This window comes from Myripristis murdjan, chromosome 8 (assembly GCF_902150065.1).
Source record: "Myripristis murdjan chromosome 8, fMyrMur1.1, whole genome shotgun sequence".
Classification (NCBI taxonomy): domain Eukaryota; kingdom Metazoa; phylum Chordata; class Actinopteri; order Holocentriformes; family Holocentridae; genus Myripristis; species Myripristis murdjan.
In genome coordinates this window covers 12156826-12184233 of record NC_043987.1, presented here as the reverse complement: position 1 = coordinate 12184233, position 27408 = coordinate 12156826, and the positions used below count along the sequence as shown (strand labels likewise).

General features: G+C 44.0%; 1 protein-coding gene across 2 annotated transcripts in view; it reads left to right on the top strand.

The window, feature by feature from the left end:
* The first annotated feature begins 2249 nt into the window (after positions 1–2249).
* Positions 2250–27408, top strand: part of prr36b (proline rich 36b) — a 30147-nt gene continuing 4988 nt past the window's right edge. Inside the window, exons 1-3 of one of the 2 annotated variants that reach the window (XM_030058962.1) lie at positions 2250–2538; positions 17133–17888; positions 18398–18482. In XM_030058962.1, the coding sequence (XP_029914822.1) occupies positions 17243–17888; positions 18398–18482 (731 nt within the window). In that variant the 5' untranslated portion in view covers positions 2250–2538; positions 17133–17242. Of the gene's footprint in view, positions 2539–7350; positions 7673–17132; positions 17889–18397; positions 18483–27408 lie in introns of those variants that run through there. The other variant, XM_030058961.1, reaches the window with a different exon arrangement.

Sequence of the window (27408 nt, the reverse complement as noted above, 5' to 3'; positions counted from 1 at the left end):
TTGGACCCCAAGGCTCCCCTCCCTCTTCCTGCTCTCCTTCTATGTGGTACACACATTCTTGCACACACACATTCACATTTGCTCACAAGTGTATACACAAACATGCATTCACAAGTATGCATGCATGTGTACACACACACACACACACACACACACACATGCACACATGCTGTGTCTCATTTGTCTTCATGCACCTTTACCAAGCTTCCCCTGTTCCTCCTTCCTGCACTACACACATTCTGACCTCATATTATTTTCAGCTCTGTTCAGTCAGGCAAATTATTGTAATACATCAAAGATAACATGATAAATCCTGCATATAATCCCATGGGTATGAGTTGTTCAACAGCAAAATGGGTTAAGCAACAAAAATATGAAGTTTACTAGGTGAAAGCTGCAGCAAGCTAATGGACATGGTCTGAAATACCATTAGACACAAATACAGCCTGGATATAGCAGTAGGATAGTCTAAGGTCAGTGCCCTGCAAAGGAACACAAACTTCCTCTTGAAATCTGAGGGAGAGGGAGGGAGGGAGGGAGGGAGAGAGAGAGAGAGAGAGAGAGAGAGAGAGAGAGCACATGTTTTGCCATGCTATTGCAAGGGGCATGTAAATATGTATGTGTCAGTATTCAGTTTTGAGCCATACATTTCTATGCTGAGCCCAAACACACAGTGCAGGGCCAAACTGCCCCTCTCCACTACTTGGAAAGAGAAGAGTGCACCACAGGCTGAACACAAAGAAGCCCATCCAGAACAGACCAGTGCACAAAAGCCTGGCTCATGTAGACAGGGCAGGCGGCTGCTGGGAGCTAGCTGAACAGCAGCGGAGCAGACAGACAGACAGACAGGCAGCATGCCCACCCAGACTGTCTCTGATGAAAAGCCCTGCTCTGGTGAGGAACACAGCACACAGAGACAAAAGCCTGTAAGCAACGAAACAACGCCCTTCGATACTCAATTGTGTCTGAGAGAAAAGACACAACTCAAATGAAGGACCTGCATATAGTGCCTGCTCCTCGCTGCTCTTTATTTCTTGTGGGCTAGCTCAGATTCTTCAGCTGGTTTCCTCCTTTTTCACCTCTTTTCACTCAGACTTTCTCAGGCTCCACTCAGAGGCAGGTGCACATTAATCTGCATCCCCTCCGAACAACATCCATGATTCTACAATTCAGTCTTGTGGGATTTTGTTGTCAGCAAGCAAAAGAGACTTTCAAGACAAAGGAGCATAAGCATATCCAAGGCCTGTGAATGTCTGCTAATGTATTAACTGTTATAATAGTAAGACCATTTTTTTAGATTATTAGAAAATAAACTGGATTGGATTCATTCCCAAAGGCCAGAGGGGAAGCGGTTAGATCATAATCAACTTAATTACAGTTTTATTATCAAAGGGTTTGGAAATTGTTAACCTATACAAAAAATAAAAATGTGAAACAACTGCAAAGTAACACAGAAAGCTTAGTGGAGAAGACAATGCAGGCAACTTGATGCATGTGGGGCAATAGTGCACCGTTGAAGGGTGTGTGTGTGTGTGTGTGTGTGTGTGTGTGTGTGTGTGTGTGTGCATTCAGGCATGGAGAAAGGGAGAATGGGTGAGGGGAGTGGAGAAAAAGGGTGTAGGGGCCTACAAGAAGGGGGGGTGACAGCGACGACAACCGGGAAGAACTCGGGCAAGAGTAGGGTGACTTGCAAGGGGTGACATCATCCTTAATTTGAATAAGCCCTCAGCCTGGGCGGCGATTGGCTATACTCTAGAGAAACTGGAGTTCCTCAGCCATTCGCGATTCATCCCTTTCAATTTCAGCACGGCGCGCTGCCGCCTGAATGCTGCATTCAATGACTCGTCGTAAGCTCTTATTTCGGCATTGAAAAATGGCAAATTCGACCAGTCGGGCATTCACATGTCTTTAGTTCAACAAGAAGCACTTTGATCATCTTAGAGACATGGCACGGACTTCGAAAAATAACTGATGTTTTAATTTATAAAATCTTGGGAAATCTACAACTTAAAGACCATGAATATAGAAATCACTTTCACAATCAGTTTTTTGATAAGGCTACCATGTTCTCCGCAGGAACCACCCCCTAAACGTCATCTAAGCAGCCCTAGCATCACGTAAAAAAAAAAAAAAAAAAAAAATCCGCCTTTCCTCCTCAGCTGACGTGATCTCCTCTCATAAACCTGACATTTCCGGCAGCACCTGAAGGCAGCAGCAGCCCTCCACTCTCATCCATCCGTCCGCCGGTCTAGTAGTGTGCGCGTGTGTGAGTGTGTGTGTGTGCGTGGACTGCTAAGCGTCCTTTCATTCTTCGGCAGGGAACGTGCATCACTTGCGGAAAAACGGCGGTTGAGACGCAGAAGTTTTCTTGTCGACCCGGCTGCTCTAGCTTTTCTCTCCGGTCTTTCTCCCGTCGTCCTTCCCGGTTTCATTTCGCCACTATCCCCACTTTTCCCACTCCAGGTTTCAGAGGAGGGATACTGGCTAACACTGGGCGTAGCTGGAGAGGATTTTGCTAGCTCGCCACACACTGCACTGGTAAGGCAAGATTGTTTTAGCCGTAGCTAGCGTGCTAATGTTAATTTACAAAGGCAATATGGCTAATTGTTAAAGAGGCTCTTACAAATTATGTCTGTAGTCCCTTTATAACATTTACTTTAAGAGCTTTGCTTTTATTACCATATTATTACCGGTTACTACTCGTTTTACTACTACAAAGTGCATTGAAATCATATAGTGGTCACTGCTATGAATGGGTCTTTCTGTTAAATGTCTAATTGCCATTTGTCACCTTCTCTTTTGTCGATGAGCGGCTGTTTTTTTCCAGTCAGATTTATAGTTTAATGCCGGTGGAAAGGGGTTGATGGGGCGGTGGCAGGCTGCATGGTTGCTGAAAGTGATCAGCGGACCTGTTAGGCTAATCTTTAGGTGAACAGGAGTCTAACGACTGTATTCATTTACATGTGGTCTTTTTTTTTTTAAACCATGTACGGGTCTATTTCTGTTTTTTTGGAAGCAATTTCTGTTTCTTTATTCCACCCTTCAACTTTTTTCTTTATATTTTTTAATCTCCCCTCCTTCTCCATCCTCCATCGCTGATGCCCATTGTTCTGTGATGGGCCAAGTGGTGTGTGGTGTGAAATCTTTCATTCCCCGCCTCAGGCGAAATGTCGGGTTATTTAGCGCTAATAATTCAGATGATGCCCACTTAGATTTTATTGTGACTGGACATAATAACTGTGAGGCATTTGTAGCGCGTCAAAAGAGTAGGCTAATTCATATGGCCCTTGGAGGGACTCAATGTAGCTGAAATAGCTATCAATTTGGTTTGCTCACTCGAGGACGACCATAGTCCCACACACGGCGTGTAGTCAGAAGTGATTAATATCACCACCAAAAGTGAAGAAGTCAGTGTGGTGTGGCATTCAAGTCTAAAGGGGCCCCAAAGCCGCTCCTTCTTTGCCTCTCTGTTTGGTGAGTGAGTGCAACAAGACAGATTACGCTCCCCTTTGTAGAACAATGGAGAGGAGAAATACACTGCCAGTTTCCAGAGCCTGGCAGAGAGTATTTAATAAACTGCACAAATGCAAGCATTCAGAATCTTTATCCTTAGCCCACAGCGGTTATTGTCTGCCCCTAAGATGCTGCAGACAGTCCCAAGCTCTGTGGCCATTGTGGGCAGGGGTCGGCCAGTATTCTGCTATGATCTACCACAAGGTATTGATGTCATCCTAAATAAATGGCATCCCAGGGCGATTAATATGAGCACTTTTCAGGCTTGGCCACGCAGGGCTTGGAGACTCTCCAGAATAGTCAGTCAGTCGTGGGCTAAGCCACTCAGATATAGTCCGCCCCCCCAGTGCAACTGATGAGAGAATGGCTGACTCACAATGCTGGTGGATGAGGCAGGGAAATGGAAGACAGACAGGCCGACCATGGGCTAATGCAATCATGTGAAATTAAATTTAGTTGTCATTAAAAACCACAGCCCCTTTCATTAAAAAAAAAAAAAAAAAAACTTGAAAAAAGGTCTTAAAAAGAAATATAAGCTGGAGGCAGAGGATTACTGCAGGAGCTATTCTGTGCACCGAAAGGATTTGTCAGAAAATCTATTTGAATAAATAAAGTCTTTGATTGTAATTAAAAAACATGCTTTAGGCATCAGCAAATTCCTTTTCATATCGGAGTGGACTCTATGTCTACCCCTCCTTCGTTGGTGTTAGTTTGTGTCTACTACAAAGATGTGTGCTGCTCAACAACCACGATAAAGGGTGTGGATGTCTGCGTTAGCATTAAAAAAAAAAAAAAAAATCAGATTATTAATGAAAGCTCAGTGTGGCTATCCAGAATTGCTTGATCTGAATAAATAGCCACACAAAGATGCTGGTCAGTATTGTAGTGACTTAGAGATTCAGTTTTGTTTAAAATATACAATCAATGCACCACCTCTGTTGAGACTCCCCAATGATAAACATGATTAAAGAAAGAAAGAATTTGAAAGAATTATTTGATATCATCAGTAATTTCACTTGGAATCCATTCCATAAGCTTATATTTGGGGTAACTGACCCAGTTTCCAGCTTGCCTGTTCTTGACCTATGCCATGGTCCTTTGAGGGAAGATGATTGTTGATTTGATATGCCTATGTTTCAGCTTGCCCTTAGCCTGCGGACCAGGTCTTGGGTGGGTCTGTGACTCAGGATTATCCCCCCAGCTGTGAACTTCTCAGTTGTGACAAGGGCAAGCCTATGCTTTTCTTCATTGGGCTTTTTTCAGACTGAACCTATGACCTTTGTACTTGTTGTCATGATAAACACTGTCATGATCATCACAAACCCTATATGAACCAAGGCAGCAAGAGCAAAACATTATCTTGCCTTGACTTTAGCAGAACAGCAATAGAGGTTGTATTTTTCTGCTGAATTCCCTCTCTATTGTTGGGATGATTGAGGCTTGAGACTCGCAGTCAGTCACCACAATAAATGTGCACAATGGAGATAAAGCAGAGATAAACTTTGCCATGGTCTGTGCTCCTGTTAAGATAGCGGCCTTGGTTGGCTGTGTCACAGTTGTCAGAGCATGCAGTTGGCGACTGGCAGTGCGGTTTTGAGGGTGTATTTGCCAGCAGCTGCAGTAATTTGCTGTGTTTGGAGGCTCTGAATTCCTCCGGTGGGAGGATGGATAATGGACATGGTTCGCAGCCCTGTTGCTAGGCTCCAAGACCAAAATTTTCATGGCAGAATCTGTTAGCTGTCTCTGGTTGGTTGCTGCAACACAAGCCTGGATATGGTAAAAACACAGAATAGAAATCATTCCAGAAATGTTTTTTGGAAAATTTGCTGTTAGTCAGTCATTAGTTTTGCTCTGCCACCTGTGGCTTGTGTAAATCGGTTTCTGTGGCTCCACTTCTTTACATTGGTAAGTTGGTGTGCATTTGGTGCCCTGGCCTAGTGACTAATGTGATTTAGATTATGTCACAGGCTAGCCGGTCTGTCCTCACCGTAGCCCTGTGTGGAATGACAGGCATGCATGCCACACACTGTTGCTGACAGAGTGATAGACTCCCCTCACCATAGGCAGCTGTAGGGTATAATTTATTTGTTTCTCGCAATGACATTGAAATTAGGTTACATGCTGTCCTATTGTTATTATTTGTTAACAAAAGACTGTAGTGCTGCACAGATAGTGTCTTTGTCTCACTGAAAAATGCAGGATGTATGTTTTGACGGCTGTTTTGAGCGTGATAAGAGAGAAGTTTGTGGTGGCCTGCAGACAGCTGTTTTTGTGGTATCGTGAAGCCAGTTGTTTGGTGTGTGGTTTTGTTTCTGGAGAGCTGTAGTTAGTAGATCCTGGTGTGGTCAACCATCCAACCTGCCTGCCTGCCTGTGAGGGATCAGATTCCATCTGGAACGTGCCTTGTTCCACTTCAAACAGGAGGACATAATCCTCTTATGGACACAGTCGTTCCGCTAGTACTTTGCGTGCGTGTGTCCGTGTCCCGTGCAAAATCTCGAGAGAGTGCTGAAGCCTCTCAGGGGTGTTTCTGCCATCCCGTCCAGATGCCTTGGCTCTAACCCTCTCCCTCCATCTCTCTATATCTGCTCTATCTGGTGTCATTGATCCAAGCCACCAGCTGGTCCTGGGTTGGCTTGATCTCATTTACCCCCGGAGAGGAGCCTGTATGTGGGCACACAGCCCATTATGGAGATGGTCCAGCAGCTCTTCAAGTTACTAATTACCCTTAGATACTCTGTCCCTATCTCTAACGGTGCCGCCGTCTCCCACTATCTTGCTTCCTGTCTCGTTTGCTGTCTCTGTCTCTCACCCTTTTTTCTCGCTTTCCTATAACGCCACCTTGTCACTACTGTCTCTCTTATCTCCCAGGGGAGAGGGCTAACAGCATCAGAGGAACAGGTCCCCCGCCTGCCTCACTAATGCACTTCCTCAGTCTGCCTGTCTCTCTTTCTCTTTCTCAGCCCTGCCCATCTGTGGGGCTAGCAGCACGACTCCCCACTTTCTCCTATCCCATGCGATCAATATCCACGCAGTCGAGCTCCACACTGCCCTGCTGGTTGTCCCTGCAGGCAGTGGAGCCTTGCCAGACTGTAGTAGGGCCCTCGCCGATGGGGCCTTGTTTGTTGTCGGGCTCCATCTCTACCCTTATTGTTTTGGGGGTGATGGACCCTAGCCCTGCCTGCCCATTGTATTGTCTGGTTTCTGGGACACACTGAGGCCTCTGTTGCCACTCTCTCTATTTCTTTCTTTCTTTCTCTCTTTCTTTCTTTCTTTCTTTCTTTCTTTCTTTCTTTCTTTCTTTCTTGTCTTCTTGGCGCTTCCCTCTGTCTGCCTCTTGCTCGCTCTCTCTGTGGCAGTGTCTGTGTGGTGGTGGAGGACAGTTGAGGCCGACTGTACAGGATTAGCATCTCTCTTTGTCCAGGGTTAACAAGCTCTGTCATGTGTTAATCTGCCCATCCCCAGGGGGGCAAGTCTCTCCGAACCCGACGCACCATGGGAAGGCCGGGGCTCTGTGTCTGTGTGTTAGTATTTGTGTGTGTTTATACATGTTGCGTGGATCAGCTTGTTTTCTGGTTGTGGGAAGGGGGTGTGGTCCGTAAACTGTGACCGGGTCATTGGAATCCTTTGATAGCAATATTCCTCCTTTTTTGTTGCACTAAAAGGGGCAGCAGGCAATTTCATTAATAAACCAAGAATTAAACATGTAACTTAATCTAATCCTGAAGTCCCTCCCATGACAAACCCTGCCTTAGTTTGTCTCATATGAACAGTTACCATGCTTGAAGGCAGTGTAAAATCTCAGTGCGAAGCTCCAAAGAGTCTTGAGGATTAGTGCCAGCCTTCTGATCACATGTTTCTGTGATCCAGGTGTCTGTCACACAATCTGGTGCTTTCTCTCACGCACGGCAGCGGCACAGTAAACAAGGAGACAGAAAAAGACTAGTTCCTTCCTTTCCCTTCCTGGCCCTTTGTTCTGCCTGAGATTGTCTCACTGAGCATCGCTGCAGACCCCCAAACCAATGGAAATCAATCAGTAGAAACGACTCCCCTGTTGGGACTGTGTTTGGTTGTCATTCAGCGGGAGAGGAGTTTGGTTGTCATTCAGCGGGAGAGGAACTGGCTTCGTTGCTCGTTGTAGTTTTGCTGAACAAAAGAGGTAGGTCTAACTAACTAATGGTGTCCACTGGCAATATTTTTACAGCTTTGCCCTCAAGTCTCCATCTCAGTCTGTCTCTCTCCTGGCCTCACACTTGCTCCCCCCTTTCTCTCTCACTCACCCTTCCCACAGTCTACAAGGAAGGAATGCCATGGAGTGCAGCAGGCTTTGTTTGGAGGAGTTTATTTGTGTGCAGGACCTGGGCGGTTTCCTGACCTCAGGTCGGGGGTGTTTGGGGAATGCGCGAGCCATGATTAGCATTAAGACGATAGAGGCAGCAGCAACATTAGTTCACCCCAGCTGGATTCAGCTGGGTGTCATGTGCCTTCTGCATCACTCCACCTCCTCCTCCTCCATCCTACAACTGCTGTTCCCACCCCAACCCATCCCCGCTCCTCTTTTCCCATTCCTCCATCCCCAGGCCCTTTTTTATGAAGACTGTGCTTCGTAATAATCAGCCCCTTAGTCTCATGGCTGGTTTTTAGAGAAGCTCCCCCCAGGCTACAATCTCTTCCTCAGAACAGCAGTGAGCTATAATGATTTCTGCTAAAGCTAAGGAGGAGGTGGTACTGTGCAGAGAAATCATCTTGCTAATTGAGTGGGGGAGACAGAGTAGTAGTAGTGGTAGTGGACAGCTGTAATATTAGCCTTGAAAGGGTGTGCTATTATGTAACCCTCTCATGATGATTGACAGGGCCCTAATGGGAAGGGGGTGGCATTCATTTAATAGACAAATTACATGTTTTTTATGTGACATTTTCTCAGTTTCATACAGCTGTCCTCATTCATTGTGGAATTCATAGTGTCCTTATGCCATGATGTTATGCTTTACAAGGTTTATACTACATGTTTTTCTATAACAGATTGCATTGGTAATACGTAGCAGCTTTTACCTTTTACTGGTCTCTTGCTGAGAGACAATCAAATATTCTGTTGTAGTTGTGGTGACAGAGTTTAGTTCTGAGTTGGTTTTCTTAAAAATGGGCCTCTCACCCAGCCACTCCCTTGTAGCATTCATCTGCTCTCCTTGATTTTATTATTTTTTTCTTCTCTGCCAGCCATCTGCCCCAGCACCAATTAGGATCCAGTCATGTTGTCCTGGTCTTAACCTTTTCTTTCTTTTTTTTTGTCTAGCTGCTGTAACAACTTGGCTATTTCAAGAACAGATGCTTGACAGACCATTTCAGTTTTGACTTCAGCTGTGACACCATCCATGTAAAAATATTTAATCTGCCTGCATTTCAGTGTTTCCCCAAGACTGTTTTTTTTCTAGATGTGAGGACAGGTGCAAACCTGCTTCCAGATCTTGCTTTGGACCATATGACGTCCAATTTCCCATGCCAAAGATGGCTGCATTTTCAAAACACTTCCAAAAGATGATATCTAGGCACATATGAACAATTGCCACCTTGTATTGCCTAACTACTTTCTGCTGGGGGCAGTGAGACTTAATTATGATACTTACAATATTTACATTTTGTCATATTTAGAACAAGAAAACCCATGAATTTAACTTTTTTTAAAGACATTACCCTTTACACACTGTCTTCATAGACTTATAGTACATAGCTTGTAGTGGATGTAAATAGCCCTCCAGCAAGTTGACTGAGACTGTTGTTGTGATTACGAGTAGGCAGAATGGACAATCAGAGGCCCCATGCCAGCATGTGGCGCCTCGAACTTTAATGTGCATATCTGACATTCTCTCCTTTACAGAGAGGAGTGTTGCATATACAAACACACAAACACATGCACACACCGCCTTTACACTAATGGGTTGTGTCAGTGGATGCTGTATTTCCCCTGAAGTCACCACCTCAGTTTTGGTCACGGTCACAAGTGAAAAGTACGTCAAAGCTGAGTTTAGTTACATCAGCCCACTTGGAGCGGTGCTGTAAGCAACAGAAGCAGTAAATTATTGAAGTAGCTCCACTTTATAAGTTTCTGGGTTGACTGTCTCAAGGCAGGGGGGACAATTTTGTTACCAGTTTGGCATATTAGATAATAATGAAAAAGGAAAACTGAACCATTGTTCAGGGTTCACCCCTGTTTAATGTAAGACTGCTTTCATCCAGCACATGGATATTTATTATCATTAACTTTTTCAAGCGAATATAGCCTAAATATCATTGCATCGTCTTGTTAATCTTTGATGTTTCTAAATAGCCTCTGAATTTGATATAGACTTATAATTTAATGAATGAGCATTCCTGATTGAAGAATTCCTAAGAGAAATTGTATTATTTTCAGTGTTGATAGCAGAATTCAAAATAAATGGCATACTATTCTATCACCAGTAAGTTGAACAGATCTTCCACCCCTCATTAGAGTTACACTGGACACTTGTATTTTTCCATTTATTTGACAAATACCTCACTGAGTTTGAAGCTGGAAACTTGGGGAAAAGCTGTTCCAGCAAAGTTAAAGTCAAGATATACCATTTGATGAGTTAGGCCTGTATTTCTCCTTCTTTGACTCCAGTCTGACTTCACTTAATGAGATGTGCTTTGTAAGTCCATCCCTCGCTGTGTCAAGCCAGGAGCCACAGTTTATTATCAGTGTCAAAGAGCAACCGCCAGAGCTCAGTGACTTGTGTCAGCTGCTTGTGGAGATGAAAGTGTGTGAATTACAGGGTCAGAGGCTGCTAAATGCTTGTTAAATATGCCTGTTGAAAAACCAGCCCCCCACCACTGATTTTTTTCTCCATCCACTGCTTCTCCATCTCTTCTAGAAACTTCTATCTTCTTATGCTGGCGCAAGTTTCATTGTGGGTAATCCAGCCAAGCTAGTGTGACTTCAGGTTAGCACAAGCGGAAGGTTGCATGGCCACAAAAGCTCACTCTCTGCGCATCTTTTCTGCCGCTCTGCACTCCTCTTCACCATCCCAACCGGTCCACCCCCATTACCACCACTGCCGCTTCCTTCCCCCACAATCCCTCTCTTTGACTTCTATTTAGAGTAGGCCCGGGGGATAGAAGCAGGCTCACAGAATGCATATGTGTGTGTGTACACAGTTGTGTACTGTGAAAGCAGAGCTGACTTCCACCACAGCTATTCATACATGCCTTTGGATAGATAGTTGGCCGGAGTGAGGGGAATGAGCGATGGCGCTTTGATTTAGCCCATTGTGTGGGGGAGGCGGCCAGTCTCTCGTTTCTGACTGAAAGCAGTTGTGATTAGACACGCAGGCACACAACAGGGCACCAGCAGGTTTGACATTAACTTAACATTTAGCCCAGCAACACGCACTGCAATCTCGTTTGGAGATTTGAACCTGTATAATGTATCCCACAAGCCCCTCGCACGTATTAACCTATTTTTTAAAAAAGACGCATAAATTTGGTATTTTTTGGGAAACGATTCTTCAAATTAATCCTCAGCTGTATTCAAAACACGCGTATTTGGTATATATATACGCCCCCACACAGTACTAGATTGTACTTGATGTTAAAAAGGGGGTCAAAGTGCCAGTTTACTATTAATATATGCTGATGACCTGATTATTCAAGAACAGCATGTTTGTGTCTAGACAGTCAAAAAAGCTTAGATCCCTCAGTGGTGTTGGATGCCTTCCAGATATCAACAGTATGGGCCTGGAACAGTATAGTTTGTCTGGCACACACATTCACACACAGACACATTTTGATCACTGTGAGTTGTAGGCTATAAGTGGGATGTGGGTATTAGGAAGGGATGATGACGAGGAGGATTATCTCACCTTGCAGAGCTGGCTTGGTCATGATTAGCTCATTGCTGAGGCATATTAAACAGCGGAAGAGTGTAAACATGTGCGTGGGAGAAGTCTTTCATTGTTATTTTTTACTTTTTTATTCATTTCAGTGCTTTATTGTTGACATGATCCTGCACTTATGTTTTTGTTATTTTTTGTTTTGTTTTGTTTTTTCTTTTGTGTGTGTATGTGCTTGTGTGTGTTTGTGTGTTTCCTTTGTCCCCGGTTACTGTGTAGCTCATCACTTAGGCTTGCAGGGAATGTGGAGTGGGATGCTGGCTCCTTGGGAGCCAGAGCCGCATGATTTGGACACATTGTGAAGGCCAGCAACACATTTTTGCAAAGTCAACTACATTCAGAATGTGGGGGGAAGAAGTCCCGAGTTAAGATGGCAATAAATGGCTCTGATTTGTGGAATCAGCCAAACAAACAGCCCAGAGGAAAACAGCAAGAGACTTCCACCTCAGCTTCCACACTGTTTTCTCCTGTCTCCAGTGTGTGTGTGTGTGCGCGCGCGTGCCCATCCCTCAAGCCACCAGGGCTCAGGTTAACATGCAGCTGATAGATGTGGCCCTGCTGGACAGCCAGCCTGCCCGGTGTGATGCTGCCTGGCTGGAAATTCTCCTCAGCTTAGACTCTTTTATCTTCTGTTTCACACAGCACACTGTAACATGTAATGAACCAGGCCTAATGCATCTGACACAGCCATCTGTCTGGAATCTGCTGCTGGAAATGTGTGTTGACTTACAAGCCATTATGTCTCAGGTCATTGAATGTATATTGTCCCTTATGGGCTGAAAATCTGGGCTTGTGTGCCACGGACTAACCAAATATGGCGTTAGTGGGGGTTTTACAGCACTACTCTCCTAAATCTCCCTGCCAGAATGGATTCAGCAACAAACAACCTAGGGTTATTCAAGTAGATCAGGCTGTTGGTGAAATAAAGGTATAAGAACTGGACCTGTGATTGAAAAAAGTGGCTAAGTGACTAAGAAATGGTCTCACCTTCACTGTCTTTACTCAACAATTGCAGTTGAGATGCCCACGAACAAGCAAGGCACATACCTCCCAAGAGGTACTCTTGTGAAGCCGCTCAGTGGTCACCAGCAAAAGACGAGTTGTACTGGGCAACTCCCTACTGTGAGTGTGCATAATGTTTGGGGAGTGCTGGAAAAAAGTTGGAAAACCTTGGATAATGAAAATGAAAACGTATTGAGTATGAGTACATATTAAGTAATGAGTAAGTATTAGGGAGGTTTTACTACCAATTATTGAAAAAACATTTCTGTTTTACATCAATGAAGGGTCGGGCAATATTGATAAGATCAAATATGATATCTTTGACGCATACCTCAATATTGATATTGGAGGGATGACTGAAGACCTTTTTCACAGCGGCTGTTTTGACCTTTGATAGCAGGGTAAATGCAGATGTTAGTAATGACATTAAGGTTACATTCCATTAGGTCTAACATTTAAATGGAAGAGAAGCTTAATAACAGCTGTGTTCGTTTGCCCAGCTATTATATGTCAAAACTGTAAAAAAAAAAAAAATGTCTGTTGGTGCTTTTGTGAGATATTTACAGATAATGTTTGTGAAATAATCATTAATCATGTAAATATGATGATCAAGCAGGCAGAGGCTAATAGCCTAATCAATGAGGTAGAACAGTCTAATAATTTCAGAAAACTGCATCCCTTGCTGTCATGTAGCCTTTTCAACCAGTAAAAGGCATCTCTTTATAATACAGTGTCCAGTATCAAACAGGATATAGCCTATAATCACATATCACAATATCAATATAATATCGCCAATAACCATCCCCAATTTAAACAAACCTTTCATAAAGTGTGTAGCTCATAAATCTCATTTTTAAAGTCACAAAATATTTATGCTGTCAACAGCTTAAGTCAGTCAATTAGACGTTGTATAAACATCCTCAATCCAGTTAGCTTTAATGAAGACATATGAAGCCATTAGTGGAGTGAAGATGTTTCAGCAGGGAATGCCCCTCTAATTACGCTTGAAAGATCAAGGAAAAAATTTGGCTGTTAAAACCTGTTCAAAACCACTTTGTAACAAATGCATAATTGGATGTCATTCACAAGTTTTACATGTGGAAAAAAACATTCATTATAGCCTGTAAAAGATTTTATCTAAGGTCGTCAAGAGCATATATTTAATGGATGAGAAGATGGCAAGGAAAATGCAATAAAAGATCAAAATATCATCGAAATATGTCACTCTGGAACATTTAGGTATGTGTACCAGTGTTGGATTTTTACCATCATTTCAATTTATTTGCCTGTTAAACTAACAGTCCCTGTGGAGAGTGGTTGAAAGAGTTATTTTCTTGCCCTGGTCTCTGCCCTGTTTATGCTTGCCATTGACGGATAGTCCCACTTAGCCAGAATGACGTAGGCCTGGGCGAGCCAAAGAGAAAAGCGTAATCTCCCAGCTGTCTCTAAGATTGAAGGAGAAAGAGCAATGTTCCTCTGGCTGCAACCATGCTACCAAGATTTATCACCATCTCATACACACACACACACACACACACGCACACACAAACACTGCAGTGTAGGGCAGCATGGAGAGGAGCACTGAAATGAACGGCCTGGCCAGATGCTGTAGCCTACCGTGGGAAGAGTGGGTAAACAGCAGAAGCACAAGAGAGAGGGGATGGTGCTGTTTAGATACAGCTTTTCACATCCTTGTTCACTCCTTGGTCGAGTTTTGTCATTACGGTGATAGCTACAAACACATCTACGATCATGTCCTTTGTATAAGCATTGCTTGGAGTACCAGATGAGTGGCGTTTTTGCCAGAAAGTGACAAAAAACCTTTGCAAACCGAGTTTAATAGTGTGACTGCCAACTTATCTGACATTATCCGCAAAGTCCTGATACGGTAAACCCCACCCATCTGGTGCATAAAGCAGTTTAAATCAAACTCAAAGAAGTTCCAGCAACTGTTTGACCTAAGGCTAAGCAGTAGCCCAGTACAGGAGTTCCTGCTGTCCAAATTTGAATAAAAAAGGGTCACGAGAGTTAATTAGCCTCCAGAAGACTGAGGCAAGTGTGATATTGGTAGAGGTGGAAGAGGTCTGAATGAACTGAACGGGTAAGTGTTGTAATTATGAATTGGTGGTGCAGAAGCACAGGATGTTCTGGGACAAAGTTGGAGCACAGCTCTGTAAGATTGAAACTGAACATGCTGTCTCTTCTCTCTCTTTCTCTCTCTCTCTGTACCACCCACCCTATTCTTCTCTGAAAACCTCTGACTGCTTGTGGTTAGCAGTGTAATTAAGCCGATTGTCTGTGTTTTGTAGCCCAGCTGGCATTGAAACCCCTTGTGTCTGAATGGCACTCGTTTGGAGCATCTACTTGTCACCTCCCTCTCTGTCTCTAGGTTTTTTGGGAGTGCAGTTCTGTTGTATGAGCTGTGTGTATGTGTTGTTTGGGATATAGGGATACTCCTCTCCATGGCTTGTCCCTCTTTGCCTTTCTCTCCCCCTCTGGCCCTGCTCAGCTGCTCAGGCCATCTGTGCAAAGGCAAACAGAGAACAGAGAGATGGAGAGAGAGGGGTAGTAGTGGGGGAGAAGAGGGGTCTTAGGGAAAAAAGGTCGGGAGAAAGGGAGTATCAGTGGGAGAATCAAAGAAGGCCTTTTGACGTATTTGATTTAGCTTGGAGGATGAGTAAGGGATGACAGAAGAGGGAAAGAAACAGTAGGAGGAGTGTGTAGGGAGAGTTTCCAGGAAGCTAACAGCATAAAGATGATGTCTGTCGTCTTCTTTGTGTGTGTGTTTTCTAGTGAGGGTCAACGGAAACTAGGATGACGAGTAATGCCTGGATTTTAGTCTTGGACCAGCGGACATCAGCCCATACTGAGCTCATTTTCCCTCTCTGTCTTTCTCCCTCCTTCTGTTCTGTTCCCATGCTCCCCAGGCCAAGCCTCTTCCTTTGGGCTGGCCTCTATGTTGCCTCAGCCTCATCTCACCACTTAGCCTCCTGCACAGCCAGCTCTTCGCTCTGTTTGTAAACTTTGACAGGCCAATTTCCTGCTACTCCCACTCTCTTTCTCTCTTGCTCTCTCTCTCTCTCTTTCTCTCCCTTTTTTTGTCTCTTACCATGGCCACAGATGTCAAAACAGCTGAAACCTGTCCTTGTCCTATTCTCATGTAATTCGAAAGGAGTTGAGGAAACAAAATCAAAGTCGGTAGTCTAATGTTGACACAGACGGTGTGTGACAGCCCGTTTTAGAGACTGTTGGCCTTTATCAGGCCTCATATGCTCCAGGTCCCTCCTCTGGTCCCCTGCAGTTCATGTCTTTGACAGCTTACTACTCTGTTTATGGTCCAACAGAGCTGCTGCCTGCCTCTTGTTGGCTTTACATCACTTGAACTTTTTCTTAGCACATCCAAACCTCTTTTCCACCAAACATTTCTTGATTCTTTTTTTGGCATGTCTGTTTTATTTGATGGTGACAGTTGAGAGGGACAGGAAAGGCAGGGGAGAGAGGGGCAATGACATGCAGCAAATGATCTGGGCTGGAATCGAACTCGGGCCGCTCTGATAAGGACTTAGCCTAGTCTTGATAAATGGTATGCACTCTACGAGGAGAGCCACCGGTGCGCCCCATCAAACACCACTTCATTCTTTTTTTTTTCCTCGAAATGTACATATTTACAGCCTCTAGTATAGAGTGCGATGCAAACTTCCATAGCATTTGTTGTCCACGCTCTGGAGATTAAGCATTTTTTAGAATTTGTGTGTCTTAGCGTGATTAGAATAGGTGGCCTGTGCGCTTTCTTTTTGAGTGTTCAGGCTTTTTGTTTGCACTCCCTTGAGAGCACTATTCTAGAAACACTAAAGGTCCTGATGCCATTTTGTACCACAAAAAAACATAAGCTAACCCATATTGGCTAAGCTGGCCAAGTGTGTCACTGAGCTTTTTAATGTCACAGAGGGGACCATTTGCCTTTGCACTGCACTTGGCAGAGAATATAATGAAGGCTATTTGTAGAATGTGTTGTGTTGTTGTGTTTGTGAAACAAACATTTGTCCTCCTCTGCCGCCCCCTTCTGTGTCCCCTGAGACTATTACACACACTCAGCCGATCTTAAAATATGCTCATCTCAATGTTTGTCCTAACATGTCCCTCTGAGCATGTCCACTGTGCTGTGTGTGTGTGTGTGTGTGTGTGTGTGTGTGTGTGTGTGTGTGTGTGTTTGCGTGTGTGTGTGCGTGTATGTGTGATAGCCTGTGATGTTGTAGTTGTGTGTTTGTGTGTGTGTGTGTGTGTGTGTGTGTGTGTGTGTGTGTGTGTGTGTGTGTGTGTGTGAGTGAGTGTGAGTGTGTGTGTGCGCGCGCATGTGTGTGAGCATGTCTGTTTGCATGTTCCTCTGTGTAGCCTGTATAGCCTCTGTGTCCTCCTGGATTTGTGCAGCAGAACCATTTCCTGTATAATGGCACATCCTGTTCCATTTCTGCCCTCAGACTCTCTCTGGATCCTTAGAGTTGGATTTGACTTGTATCATAAAATGTGTGTGTGTGTGTGTGTGTGTGTGTGTTGTATTGTATTGTTGAAGCTGGAGCTAGACATAAGCTGTGGCTTTATCAGATTTCTCAAGGGCCCTGTCTGCTGATAGGAGTGGCAGCTCACTGCTTTTCATGTCTGATCTTGCCAATGACTGACTATGATCTTGAATATTTTTCTGTCTCACTCCAGACCGATCCTTGCCCTCTCCAGAGAGCCTCTAGACCAGTGGCCATCATCCTGTTAGTGTCAAATTGACCAGCCCTGCTCTGCAGAGACGGACCGCCACCACTCAAGAGGAGATGAAACCGGATGGGGTTGCCACGGCAGCACTTGAGCCAATGGAAACATTGGAATCCAATCCGGTAAATGAGGCAACACCGCCTGCGGGGGAGGCAGCCAACCAGTTGGCCAGTCCAGCAGAGGAGGTGACGGGGCAGCAGTCAGTGGGGGAGATGGGTCAAGGGGAACCCCAATCTGAACCCACTAAGGAAGCCCCAACAGCCAAGACCAGCGGCAAGGCCTCAGCAGATCCCAAAGCCAAGACCACTAACAAGGCTGGAGCCAAGACGAAGCCTGGCACCACTGGCCCGACTAAGACCACATCCAACTCACGACCCAACACGGCCCAGAGCCGCCTCACCAATGGAGTGTCCAAGCCTCAGACCAATGGAGTGGCTAAAAAGACCACTGGCACCCCAGACAAGAAGAGCGCCCCGACCTCAGCAGCCTCCAAGAAACCAACAGGGACGGCTGGAGCCCCAGCCTCCAAGACCTCCACTAAGGTGGGTGAGAAGAAACCTGCAGGGACCGCTCGCCCTGCCTCTGCCACTACCACCAACGGTGTGAAGTCAACCACTGGAACGACAGCAACAAAGAAGACCTCAGCCGCAGCTGGTAACGGTGTCAAGACTAACAGCCCTGCAGCTGCTGCTAAGAAGCCTGCAGGTTAGTCAAAATATCACTAAAAAACAGTGGAGTGTGAGGTAGCTGGCAGTAACATACTTTTAAGTAAGGATGTAGGCCAGTTGGATAAGCACATCTATAGTAAATGTGCCATGAAATAATCATGCATCTTGATTCACAGTGAGTCATGTTCATTGTAATGAGATGACATGCAGATATATGCACATGTTAACATATTAGACATGCTGGAATGACCATAACTAATATAGAAATGCATTTGCCCTAGATCCCTAGGATATATAAAAGAAATGTGTAATAGGTCTCTATGAGGCCACTCAAAGCCTGACCTAATGACAGAATTTCCTCTCATCTGTGCCATATTTCCCTATTTTTTATTGATCTATTTATTTTGCCATGTACATATCTATCTCCCTCTATCTTTATCTCATTGTTCTGTTTTTTCCCCCCTCAACTTCTCGCTCACCTTCATCTTCACCTTCTCTTGCACCTCTCTCCTCTCCTCTCCTCTCCTCTCCTCTCCTCTCCCCCAGCTCCCAAGCCTGCGTCTGTGGCTCCCACTAAGCCTAGTTCTGCTGCCTCACCCAAGACTGATAAACCTGTTTCCAAGACAACCAGGTGAGTGTGATGTGTGTCGAATTCACAGCCCCACCTGTGGGGAGAGAAAATGTCTGGTGTGCATTTGTACTATATGTATGCATGTATGTGTGTGCACATGCTTGTGTGTCTGAAAGAGATTGTCTGGGTGTCTGTAGATAGCAGCAGCAGTTGTCCATAATTGGTCCTCTTCTCAGACATCCTCCAGGCACAAATGTTCCAAGTGGGATTCTTTTATTAAAACCATTCCTTCGATTTGCTAGCAACACTGCACATTTGCACCAGAACCAACAGTAAATCCGAATAAATTGCAAAAAAGATAGGGATTGTGTGGTCCTAAATTCAGTATTACAAAGCTCCCCAGTGGCAAATAAGAGGCATTGGTTCAGAGAGGGTTGGCTTGGCTACAGGTTCAAAGAGGGCCCTGTTTAAGAAAGAAATCCCTGGAGCAACGAGGGACAATGATCCCCTACAAACAGAGGGGTCTTGGAGAGGACGGGCAGAAGTAGGCCAGCAACAAGCCAATGTTAGCACAGGCCTCGGAGCACCGCCTTGCAGGGTCTCACCAGAACATGCATTGCACAGCTTTATTAATAATGAAATAACAAAGTTTTGGGAAGGAGAGGAGGACAGGGGAGGAGGAGGGGCACTTGGTGAAGTTAGGGAGAATCAGCTGAGGAGGAGTGACGGCACTGAATGTTGTCTTTTCTATGGAAACAGTGAATATACAAGCGTGTTTGAGTGTGTGTCTCTGTGTGCAATCAGTCCAACGTGTGCCATACCTGAGTCACACTGTGTGCATGGTGTTGGGACCTGAGGCAACTTTGCATTCGGCCTGGAGTCAGGAGGAAGTGGAGGCTGAAGGAGGTCTTTGTCTGAGATGATGATGATCATGACCAGACAGCTTGGGGAGTCTGAATGTTCTTTGAACAGGGACTCACCCCTACCCTTCCCTCCACTTTATCTGCTTGTGTTTTCTTTTTTTGTGTTTGTGCGTCACGGGCCTTTTCTTTTTCTCACTTTTATGTTCTGCCATAATAATACAGCTCTTGGCATGTGGTGCGTTATGTCGCCGTGATGGCAACTGTGTGTCTGACACATTTATGTGAACAGTAACTGAAAAACAAAACAAGACAATGATTGAAAGTTCATACACCACAGTCACCACCTACGGAGAAATGATCTGATTATATTTTGGTGCACCTTGCTGCAAATGTTTGAATATTAGCGAGAACAAAGAATCTTTAAACCACTTAAACTGTGTAATTTTTTAAGACTTAATATTAATAGTGCTATATGTTATATGAAGTGTGTTGTATGAAGACACTTACACTTACTTAATGCATTGTTTTGCAGAATTGGTGACATCATTAGCATAACTATGTTATGTTTAATATATCATGGTGGTTACACCAGGACATCAATCACCTTTGCCTTTGCCTCACCATGCCTTTTCTTTTCTTTTTTAAAATGTCCGAAATGCATCTTCACAATATTCTGCTTTGTTGAAAAGGCGCTGCCTCATCCAAACATGTTGAAAAAGAAAATCCTGCATGTTGGTTTAGTAAAAACTGTTGGTTGGTTTAGCTGGCACTGTTATTTAATAATACATAGGTACAACATTCAGTGTGTGCTCAAATGTATAGTCCATTTGCTTAGGCCTGAATCAGAGAATGCACATTTCTGATTCAGAGAAGAAGTAGAAGGAGAAGGCACATTTTGCACATTATCAAGTTATAGCAGAACATAGCAAGCCTACCTGTCCTACATAGCTTCACCTACCCAGTAATACCAGTCTTAGACCGTCACTGCATGCAAGGAAAATCTCTCAAGAAAACCTTTGGAAGAAAAAAAATAAAAGAAACCTTGGACAGGCCCAGTCAAAGAGAGATCCCCCACTGGGATGGTTGTTGGTACAGTAGGCAAGATGCTGGGACAAAGGAGTCAAATGGACAATGACAAGGACATAAGAAACAGGTGAGGCAAGAAAAAATAATGCAGCAGAGTAATATGGCTCCATTCTGCAGATTGGGGCTTTAAAGCAAATGGTATCATCCTCACTGCTGAAAGCGGACGCTGCTATTGCACATGGCGCTGTTTCTGGTTTGGCTTCTTCTATGACCTTTTTGACATGTGAACATGTAAAAAACAAATAAATAAATAAAGTCGACCTTAAAAGCTTACATTGACGAAATAAATTGAAAGATTGAGCTGAAATTAAGCCTGAGTATCTCCCTAATCAGGTTAAGATCAGATTATTAGTGTGCATGTAAGTGCTCCCAGTGTAACATGTTACTTAACTGGATGAAGAACCAGAAGTTATTGAGCTGTTAGCGTATGAGCGGGTATAGTGCGAGTACAGTATGTATGTGTGTGTGTGTGTGTGTGTGTGTGTGTGTGTGTGTGTGTGTGTGTGTGTGTAGCCCAGTTAAGGATTGGAAAGCTTCAGTAGACCTATATATGAATCCCCACGAGAGGCAGAACCATTACAATGATAGGCTCCTCCAACAGCACCGTGTACCCTTCTAGGCATACTTGGTTACGCGGGTGTGCATCAACTTGTGTGTGTGTCAGCTTGTGTGTATGTGATGTGCTTAGACAGGGCCATAAATCTCTACTTTAATTAGATTTGCCCTTTTCCCTCCCCACTCATTCCTTAATTCGAGCCTGGTGTCAGCAGACTGGTTAAGAGCTGGAAGGACACATTCATTGGCACATCAGACACACCCTGCTGGCCTTGTCTCTCTCAGGCACATATACACATGTACACACACACACACAGTGGGTCTCTTAGTTTACAATTTACTTAGTCTCACTGTAAGACTCTTTATTCAGTTTCATCTGCAGCAGGTCCCAGTTGTCAGATAGATAGAAGTGCAAAGCAAGCATTGGCAGTAGATGATGGCAATCCAATTGTATTGAGCAAAACTACACAAACACATTTTGTTTCTCCTATTTAGCCTCAGATTTTAACAAAACTAAATAAGGTCTTTTCAGTTGCAGCTGCTAATGTTTTTTTCTTTTTTTTTCCACATAGCACTCTCTTAGTGTTGTTGCTTTTTGGTGTCAATCCTGTATAGCAGGCATTTTTGTAGTCACATTTTCAAGTAATCTGAAGGATCATGTTAAAAAAAGCTAACTAATGACAAACAATATGACTTACATTTGGCACAATGGTGAAAATAGTCAGACAGGAACAGCATTTCATCATCTGAGGAACCAACTCCGCTCACAGTGCACTTTACCTGTCACCAAAACAGCAAGGGATCGTTGAGGGTGTTAAATATGAGTAGATGGCAGTATATTGCTCTTGCTCCAACAATTTTGACTGTGTAGTGAGGTGTGCATAATGTCTAAAGTGAAAATATAGGCATGATTAATGTGTATATTCTCATTCATGTGTGTGACTGTTCATAAGGCAAGTTTGTACTCTGTGTAGTAGGCTTTGTGTTGATGTGTCTGTATATGTGTGTCATCTCTTTGACTGTTTATATGCATGTGCATGAATATCTTTGTACTGTGTGTGTGTGTGAGAGAGAGAGAGAGAGAGAGAGAGAGGGAAAGAGAGAGAGAGTATACGCCTGCTGTTTGAAGCTGATTGCCAACAGTACACATCTCATGACAGGAAACCTTTGAGTGACATTAGTGTGCAAATGGAGAAAGTATCAATCATCATGGGCTGTTTGAACATCATGTCTGTTAGTGCTTGCTTGTGTGAGTTAATGTGTGTGGTTATGTACATGGATGTGCAAGAGGTTTTCTCTCTCTTAAGTGGCTGTAAAGATTACCTGTGTAGGGTTATGCATTAATGAGCGGGTGTTGGTATGCAGCATGCTAACTGCCCACCAGGATACACTGTGCACGCTATAGGCACTACAACATGTGTATGCACTGCTTGGAGGCCTGCAAAGTGGGGATAGCATGTAATTAGAATGCAGAGCATGTGTTCGTTTGTTGGTCTATTACTCAGTATGATATGGTAGTGAGAGGGGTAAGTGATGCATACTGGCTGGCTGGCTGAACACGTGGTAGATGAGCACGTGTCGTTGAGCTGCTCTGGCGCCTGTGGATGCAGCAGAGTGAGGTAAAACAAAAATGGTGGAGGTGGAGGAGGGAAGCTGCACGGCTGAATAAGTCATGTGTCCCTGCTGAGCTCACTCATCACTGCTGCCAGAAGTACATACAGAGTGGGAGGGCTGTGCATGCAGAGTGCGAGGTGTGTGCATGAAGGAGGTGGTGGTTGAGAGAGGAAAATGAGGATCATGGGGTGTCACTGTGTGACACAAAAGGGAGGGACATTTAAAGGCCCAAATTCAGAACAAAGGGCAGCTGTTATTGTACAAAGTACCATAGGAGGAAATGGGACAAGCTTGCTTTTGGATGATCAGGTGTTTTTTTTTTTTCCTTTTCCTTGGCCACCACCCACCCAGCTACCCCCAGTCTCATGTTAGTCATGCTGTTTTTCTTATTAATGGTCCCTCAGGGATGATACATTTTATTGAAGTGGCCTGAATGCATCCATCCTCATGATCTAACACGTTACTGCTGAAGTAATGGTCCAGCACTGTTGTGTGTGTGGTAAGCAGTAGTCGTAGTTCCTGCCTAGACACTATTCTACATAACAACACAAAGCAGACGACATGTCTTTCAGGCTGTAAATCTTCTGTTCTGCCATGGGTGTGGCCGATTACTCTGTGATGCGGTCTTCCGCTGCCATGGTTTTATAGGGGTGCAACCGCAGACCCAATTACCAAATGGATTTGGTGGGAAAAACTCAGAGGGAGGGAGGGGAAAAGGGAGCGAGGGAGGTGTATGTGTCTGAGTGAGAGGAATGGGCTTGTATGTGTGGGTGTTTTCATTCCTGCTCCAGACGTGCAGCAGATGTGATGGATATTGACAAAAAGCACTCTGAAAAGTGCCACCACCAACTCCACACAATAGTCGTCTTTTTCAATGTACAGTGAATGAACACAGTATTATGGATATTGTGTTTTCAGTCAACATCTCAATTGCCTCAGAGCTTAAGAGTCCTTCTCTGATATTCCTATCTCATCTTTTGTGACATAACAATTTAATAAGGAAAATCAATATGTGATCACAGTTTTTAGTTGGATTCACTTCATCAGTGTACTTTATGGAAAGACTATGTGTCCCTTAGTATATTGTACATTCGGGACATAGACATGGCTCTGTCCAAACCTTGGCTCAAACAGGGAGAGATTGGTTGTAAAATTAAAAGTATGGGAGAGTTCTTATTTTCAAAGTATATATTACCACTATTTCCTTTGGGCAGTTTTATACAGTATGGTTTGACTGGAAAGACAGGACATAGCCGGCCAAATGTCAGTGAGATTTTAATCCATAACCTCAAGTACATGGTACATGTTTTAACTCCTTGAGTCTTTAGCGCACTCTCTACATGGTTAGGACTCTTCTGCTTGAGTACATAAGCCAACATAAGCCTGTTCATCAGGTCTTCATCTAGATTCTAGGACACAGAGCATGAAGCTGCAACCCCCCCACTGGGCTGCTGCTGCAGAGTGTTGCAGCATGCATGCATGCAGGCGTCTCCCTGGCCCAGGGCTGCTTCTGGTAATTCTTAGCTTGCTGCCTTCCTCACATAAGGAAGCCTACAGAGAGAGACCTCAAGAGAGGCAGGAGGATAGCACTGATGATCGGATTCAGGCTACAGTTGAAATTCCAAAGGTGCCTTCAGGCAAGTGGCTGCACCCTTCCTGAGGTCGCTGAGCCTTCTTTAACCTGGGTAAAGATCCCCTTCCTTGGCCCTGCCTCCTAATTAAAACAGTATCATTAGTACAGGTTTGCTGTTTGTCTTGGTGGGAGATTGGCCCTTCCACTGTACTTTGCTTGTTATGCTGCAGAGCAGGTACCTGCTCCGCTTGATTGTTTCGTTGCCTCTCTGTTTACTCATTTGCTTCTTTTGTGGCACATCTCATTGCTTAATTGTTATGTATCATACCCTAACAAAGCAGCACCACCAGGCAGCCAGATCTCATGCTGAGCCAGCCTTTCTCACTTGCTGTGATTGAGAAAATATGTTGCTGTAGTGAAACTAAAAGGTTATTAATTACCCTTGGGTGATTTCAGGAAACTTTAAGTATTTTGCTGTGTGTGCTAGAGTGCATTAGTAGTGACTGACCAACGGAATAATCTGATTTTTCAGCTCCAGTACGTGTCTAGGCTTTTTGTTTGACATTTGGTTTAACCCCAATTCATAGTGTTGTTTCTGTCAGCAAGGCCTGCGGTGAAATATGGACCATGTGTACAGCTTTTACCCTTTGATACAAACTGCCCATCAAGTGAAATGTAGGAGAAAAGTAGCCTCATTTGAATAATGCCAACCAACACAGTTCCTCAGTCATACAGTTGACAGTGATCTTAATTACAGAATTAACATAAGATTAACATAATTCAAGCATGGATGCACAACAATGCTCCATCCAGGCAGGCATCATGCTTGACTGTGAGGAAACATATTAATCTGTACCTATTAATTTTAGAACACAGCCTCTCCCATTTTAAATTGTTCAAGCATGGACTATTCTCTTAAATGCCATACTAGTTTTTCTACTGCACAGAAAGCTCTCTCTGGAAACTGAGAGGAAGTGACATTGATATAACATTAATGGTGTGCAGTGTGAAATAGATGAATATTCTTGCTGCTCCACACACACTCCCCATCTCTCTGTCTTGCTCTGTCTATGTCTCATGCTTCTTTCCTCCCTTACTTCTTGGTGGCCTCGTTAATTTCTAAGACTGTCTTAGGTAAATAGTCCTCCTGTCGTTTTGGATTATCTATATTCCTTTCATCACCCAGATTAACATGAATGCTCTATCTGAATACCCCCACTGCCTGCTTTCACTCTATTGCCTTCATAGTCTCTGTATCTTTTAATTCCCTCCATTCTCTTCCTCCCATAATTATTTTATCTTCATTCTCTAATTCAGGTACCTCAGGCTCAAATGTCTGACAACTTCTTTTTCAGTCTCTTATTCTGAGTTTACTAGATAGGCTACATCTTTTTAGTGAAGCCTGTCACAGAGCTGAAAACACTGGAGATACATGTCACTGGATTGTTGTAAGAAACATGATCAGGACTATGCCAGTTCATTCAGGGATTTGATACAATTCTGGCCTGAATTTCACCATTGTGCCAGTTGCTAAACAGTTTTGGGCTGATTTAAAGTTATTGGCTTGAGCTAATTAGGGTCCACTAAATCAAGCCACACCAACCCTCCAATAAGAAAAAGACCCAGTATCACTGACATATCAAGACAGAAACAATAGGTTATTGTGCTATGACCTGGGCTGTTGTTGATGCTTGATGAAAAGCTTGTTCTTGTCTAGACTTAAGCACTTGCTCTTGCCAAGTGCGTTTAAATGTCCTTCAGTCTTCCCACATCCCTCTCTCTCTCTCTCTCTCTCTCTCTCTCTCTCTCTCTCTCTCTCTTTCTCTTTGACAGAATAATGAGAGGCCTTTGTTTTGCCACAAGAACACCAGCAAATTTCCTCATCAGCATTTTTCAGTCTTGGCCCAGTAAACAAAAGGGGTGTGCTCCAAATACGTCAATGCATCAAGGATTATTAGTGGTTTTACATAGCCTTCAGAGTTCTAATTTATCAGTAAAAGTGAACTGACTTGATTCAACAATCACAGAACCCAAGAATCTCTAACACTGCTCTTATCTTTGATCTAAGTGTAAATGATGTTGTATCAGCTGTCAAAAACTTTCAGTGTGTCCACATTTCTATTACACTAAGAGATGCCACCGACCACCCATTGCTCATCATGGGCCTGCCTATTAATCTCATTTCATGTTACCAAACCATATTCCATTACATTTGCTAGGTTGTACATGGCAGTCAGCACTTCCATGCAGGTTAAAAAACAGTGGCATCCTTCTTGTACAATGTATGTGCTTTCAACTTGGCCCATCGTTCCAGCTAGGGGATTTGGGGAAGTTATTTTTGTTCTCCTTTCAGTATTAAAGATTAACATAGCCCCAGCCATCTTCACTCTCCCTGTGCCTTCCTCCATTGCCTGTTCTCTTTCTGCCAGTACTAACTCAATTCTTTATTTAGAAGCAGTTAGCGGAAGGCAGTTAGTGTAGCGTGAGCCCGGGAGATCACACGGCACTGCCTTGTCAGGACTACTAGATGTAGGTTACTTTGCTTAGACCTGATGTGGGAGCCAACTTCTAGGCCAGGCGGGCTGCCAGTGCAGCCAGGCTTATGCATACGGCCCCAAGTCTCAGAAAACGCCGCCTGGGTCACTCACCAGTGGGGAGGGGATATAGATAAGGAGATCAGAACAGTGGGGATGCCTCGTGTTGCTAATCTCTGGGGTGTGGTGTGACTCACCTCTCACGCTGCTGAACTTCACAGCCCCTCAGGGGAGCTTGCTGTGGTGTTGTGGAGGGGCAAGCAGTGCCTGGGTGTTGTTACCAAGGTGATTGATTCACAGGTGATGGATTCTTTTAAAGCACTGTCAGGTGAACCTGTCTCTTAACAGAAAACAGAGGTAGAGGTAGAGGGTATAGTGGGGTCAGAGAGGCAAAATCCTTAAAGGGCCATACCAGTGATTTTGAATGTTTGGCCCATTTACTACACTTAGGGTTACAGTTAGGGTTAGGGTTAGCCCACATTTTAGATTGCAACAAACCATATAATCAAAATCACTTGATTTTTAAATGTGAATTTTTGGTTGAAACTGCCACCTTTTAATGTTCCACTTCTGTGGCTAACAAAGTCATTGCTATACTTAAACCACAGGCTTGATAATTAGCTGTAAAAAACAAACATTTCTCTGGGCACTATTTTCCCTGGCAGAGAGATATATCAAAATACAACAGCACTGCTGCTTTTCAGAAAAATAATGTCAACTAATAATTACAATAATGACTCAATAATGTCAACTTTATTACC